Raw genomic sequence first — 3447 nt, forward strand, 5'->3', positions numbered from 1 at the left:
GAAGCCTCAATATGATCTGAAGACGGACCTGTGGAAGATGGCGGCGACGACACACGAGTGCGTCTGACCGGATTGTGCCCCAGACCCGGTATGTGGCTCGGCTGGGGCTTTCGAATATGTTTCGGCTTCCGGCTTTTGATGTTAGGCTTAGGTGAGTGGTTTGGGTAGTGCCCCAGCTAGCACCCCTTCATAATTTTGGATAGGAGTAGCGGCATGTGTTGCCAAAACGGTGGATTGAGGCACATTGTTGTAATACTTTGTAAGGTCCTCGAGAATAATCAATAAAATGGCCGTATGCATCTCCCAGATGCAGAGGTTAGGGGTCATCCTCCTTTTCTAAAAAAAAATCAGACAATAATTGACTTGGAAATACAAAAATTAAAAAAATATAAATTTTGATATTTTAACAAAAAAATTATTCTGTGGCCAAGTTAACTAAGTGCCTGCTCCCTTAGAATTATCTGCAACTACTCGAAAATTGCAAAGAAAAAATGAGCAATCATAGACTTGATGAGGGGAAATATAATTGGCCCCCAAAGCGATGTAGAAGTAACAAATCAGTTATACAAAATGATGTTAGAAAACACCAATGCAAATAAGACGTACCAAAATGAGCAGCCACATATGTATGGGCATTCAGTACACACTAATCATTTGGGATATCCGTGGTCAAGCTACGTTGCATTATAATGGATTCATATAAGTAAGATGTGTGTTACTACAACAAGATCTATAGTGAGCATCTGTGTATTTGTGGAACATAGAGAGAGCATTAATATGTAGAGATCCAAATTGAGCATTCAGCATTTACTGGACACCGATAGTACACATATTGAGGACCAAAGCTGCATACTGCATTTATGATACCCCATTGCAGGCATTATAAAGAATTCTCAGCCTCATGTACATCACCTCCATCCATCCATCTCTGCAATACACATCCTTCTCTGTCTAGTTTTCTCCACCTCCCTCTCAGCGCTTCAGTACTTCAAGGCTTCTAGGAAGCCCTGTAGTAATGGTAGCAATGCCAAAGACTACCATCTTCTTCTCCACCATCATCTTCATGCTTCTTTCCGCTCAAGCTAGCGGCTCTGACAGTGGCAAGCCCAAGGTGACTACGCTCATGGTGAAAGCATGCAAGAAGGCCTCGATCAACAACCCCTACAACGAATCTCTCACGCAAGAATTCTGTTTGTCGACCCTCCAGTCGGACAATCGAAGTGCCAAGGCTAAGGACCTCCATGACTTAGTGCTCGTCACTGTAATCCTTAAGAGCCGAGTCGCTGCCGCTAGTGGTAAGCTCAAGCAAAAGCTGCAAGATGCCAAGAAGGGAACAGTGGCAATGCACGTTCTCAGTTATTGTGAGGTGGAGTATGAAGATGTGGTGAGACGCCTCAACGTGTGCCACAACCTGATCAAGGACTATCAAGGTGACAAGAGCGGGCAGCAGTTCCCTGCATCTGCCCGACTGTGTGGATATGAATTACGGCCCTATCGTCATGTGTTGGTACGAGCTTCCAGATATGCCTGGTGCGGAGGCGCTCATCAAAGAAAACGATGAGTTGATCATGCTTGTCATCCTCAACAACGCCTTGCAAATATCGTATGATGTTCGTGATTAATATTATTTGTTGTCGCATCAGTATTTGAAATAATAATCATAAACCTTGTTGTGGCATAAATTTACTCGGATTTTGTGTTATTAAGTTACTACATATGCACATGGATGGTTGTGAACAACTTATTTATTGAACCGAGTATTCAAGAAGGGATACTTGTAAAAGACCAGCTGGATAATTGGAACTATGATTGTCGCTCGCTTGTCTTTTCTGCTTCAAGGGTATACAACAATGCCACTGCTACTTTAATTTGGGTTGGAAAACCTAATTTTAACAGAAGAAGAAGTTCTTGACTGCTGATTCACCAAAACAGACTGAATAAAAGGGAAATGTTATAAAGGAATGGATCTTCTCCATGAGTAGTCATGTGTCAAGCGTGGATCAATAATACTAGTGGCAAGATTCCATCTATTGTTCGATTGTTGTTCTTTGCCGTGCCATGACAGCAACATATCCGCCGAAGTTTGTCTGTTCACCATAGAGACATGAAGTCTCACTTGACACTCATCAATGAACTTTTCAAGGCCTTGATAGTGCACAGACCTAAGAGAAACATGTACTTTGACCTGTAGGTGACAACGGGTCGTTACATGAACGCATCCATGCATAATCATGTCCATCCATGGCCGGTGCTGACGCTGAAGCACCCTGTTGCAAGTATTCATACACGGTAACACTAGTAGTTTCATGGTCGTACGTACACGTAAGCAAGATCATGAAAAACGCATAATACCTTTGACTCGATCACAAAATGAAAAACACGTAAGGTTGTCTGCTTATTGATGACTTTCATTTTCCGAGTCTTGGAGACTCACGTGTCAATAATGCTCATAGGTCTAACAAAAAATTGTGGAATACTTTGAAGAAGATCTTAACATAATATGCGAGGGTGGAGATAATAGATTGTGACTATCTGGTTGCTTGTTGATGCTCCGTGATTCATTTTGTTTAGTTGCTTGTTTTAAGGGCTCGCATTATCAAACTTGTTGAACATCCGGTGCAGATGCTTTGGTTTCTTTTATTTGTAAGTATTATATAAAGTGTTGAATTGTTATTGAAAGTTGAGCATCAAAGAAAATTGACTGAGTGCAAAAAAGGAGGGGGAAGGAGGCGAACGTGTTCGTGCTCGAGCACCCACCCGGCTGTCCACATGTTCGGACAAGTGTCCGCGGATGTTTGAGGGTGTTCATTTGATGAATAGTGTAGAATATGCCCCTTGTCTTCTAGGCATCTTTTAATGCTTAAAAATCGACTGTGATTTTTAGAAGGGGGCATACCATTATTGTAAAGGTCTATCCTTTGTAAAATAGTTGATTTAGGAATAATTAATTCTAACCTAGTACATGTTGATAATTTATCTGAAAGTTACACGAGTAAGTGCAAACTGAGAAATTCTTTGATAGTTTTGTGCATACATTTTTGAAACTCGAAAGTTGCAAGAATGTGTTGTGCAATCATGGACTTGATGAGGGGTAACTTGATCAATCCTGAAAGCCATGTAGAAATAGAAAATCGGTTATACCAAAGTATGTTTCGAACACATCAATCCAGATTTGACATATTAATGCTAGGGGATCCAAACTGAGTATCAACTTTTCTTTGTGCATTCACTGGACACTAATCTATTGGATATCCATGATCAAGATATGTTGCATTAATGAAACGATGGAAGTTAGATGTGCAGTATAAACATCATTAATAAAGGAGATCCAAATTGAGTATAAACATATTTTTCCATAGATTGGACACTAATCATATGCATATCCATGACAACTGGCACACTTCATTTATGAAACCCAATTATATGCATTATAAATAAATCTCAACC

General features: G+C 40.5%; 1 protein-coding gene across 1 annotated transcript; it reads left to right on the plus strand.

The window, feature by feature from the left end:
• Nucleotides 1-945: 945 nt before the first annotated feature.
• On the plus strand, nt 946-1638 carry LOC119289922. Its single transcript, XM_037569091.1, has one exon. It carries the CDS (start codon nt 1016-1018, stop codon nt 1559-1561), a length of 546 nt encoding a protein of 181 aa, XP_037424988.1. The 5' UTR covers nt 946-1015; the 3' UTR covers nt 1562-1638.
• The last annotated feature ends 1809 nt before the right edge of the window (nt 1639-3447 follow it).

Source organism: Triticum dicoccoides, chromosome 4A (genome assembly GCF_002162155.2).
Source record: "Triticum dicoccoides isolate Atlit2015 ecotype Zavitan chromosome 4A, WEW_v2.0, whole genome shotgun sequence".
Lineage (NCBI taxonomy): Eukaryota > Viridiplantae > Streptophyta > Magnoliopsida > Poales > Poaceae > Triticum > Triticum dicoccoides.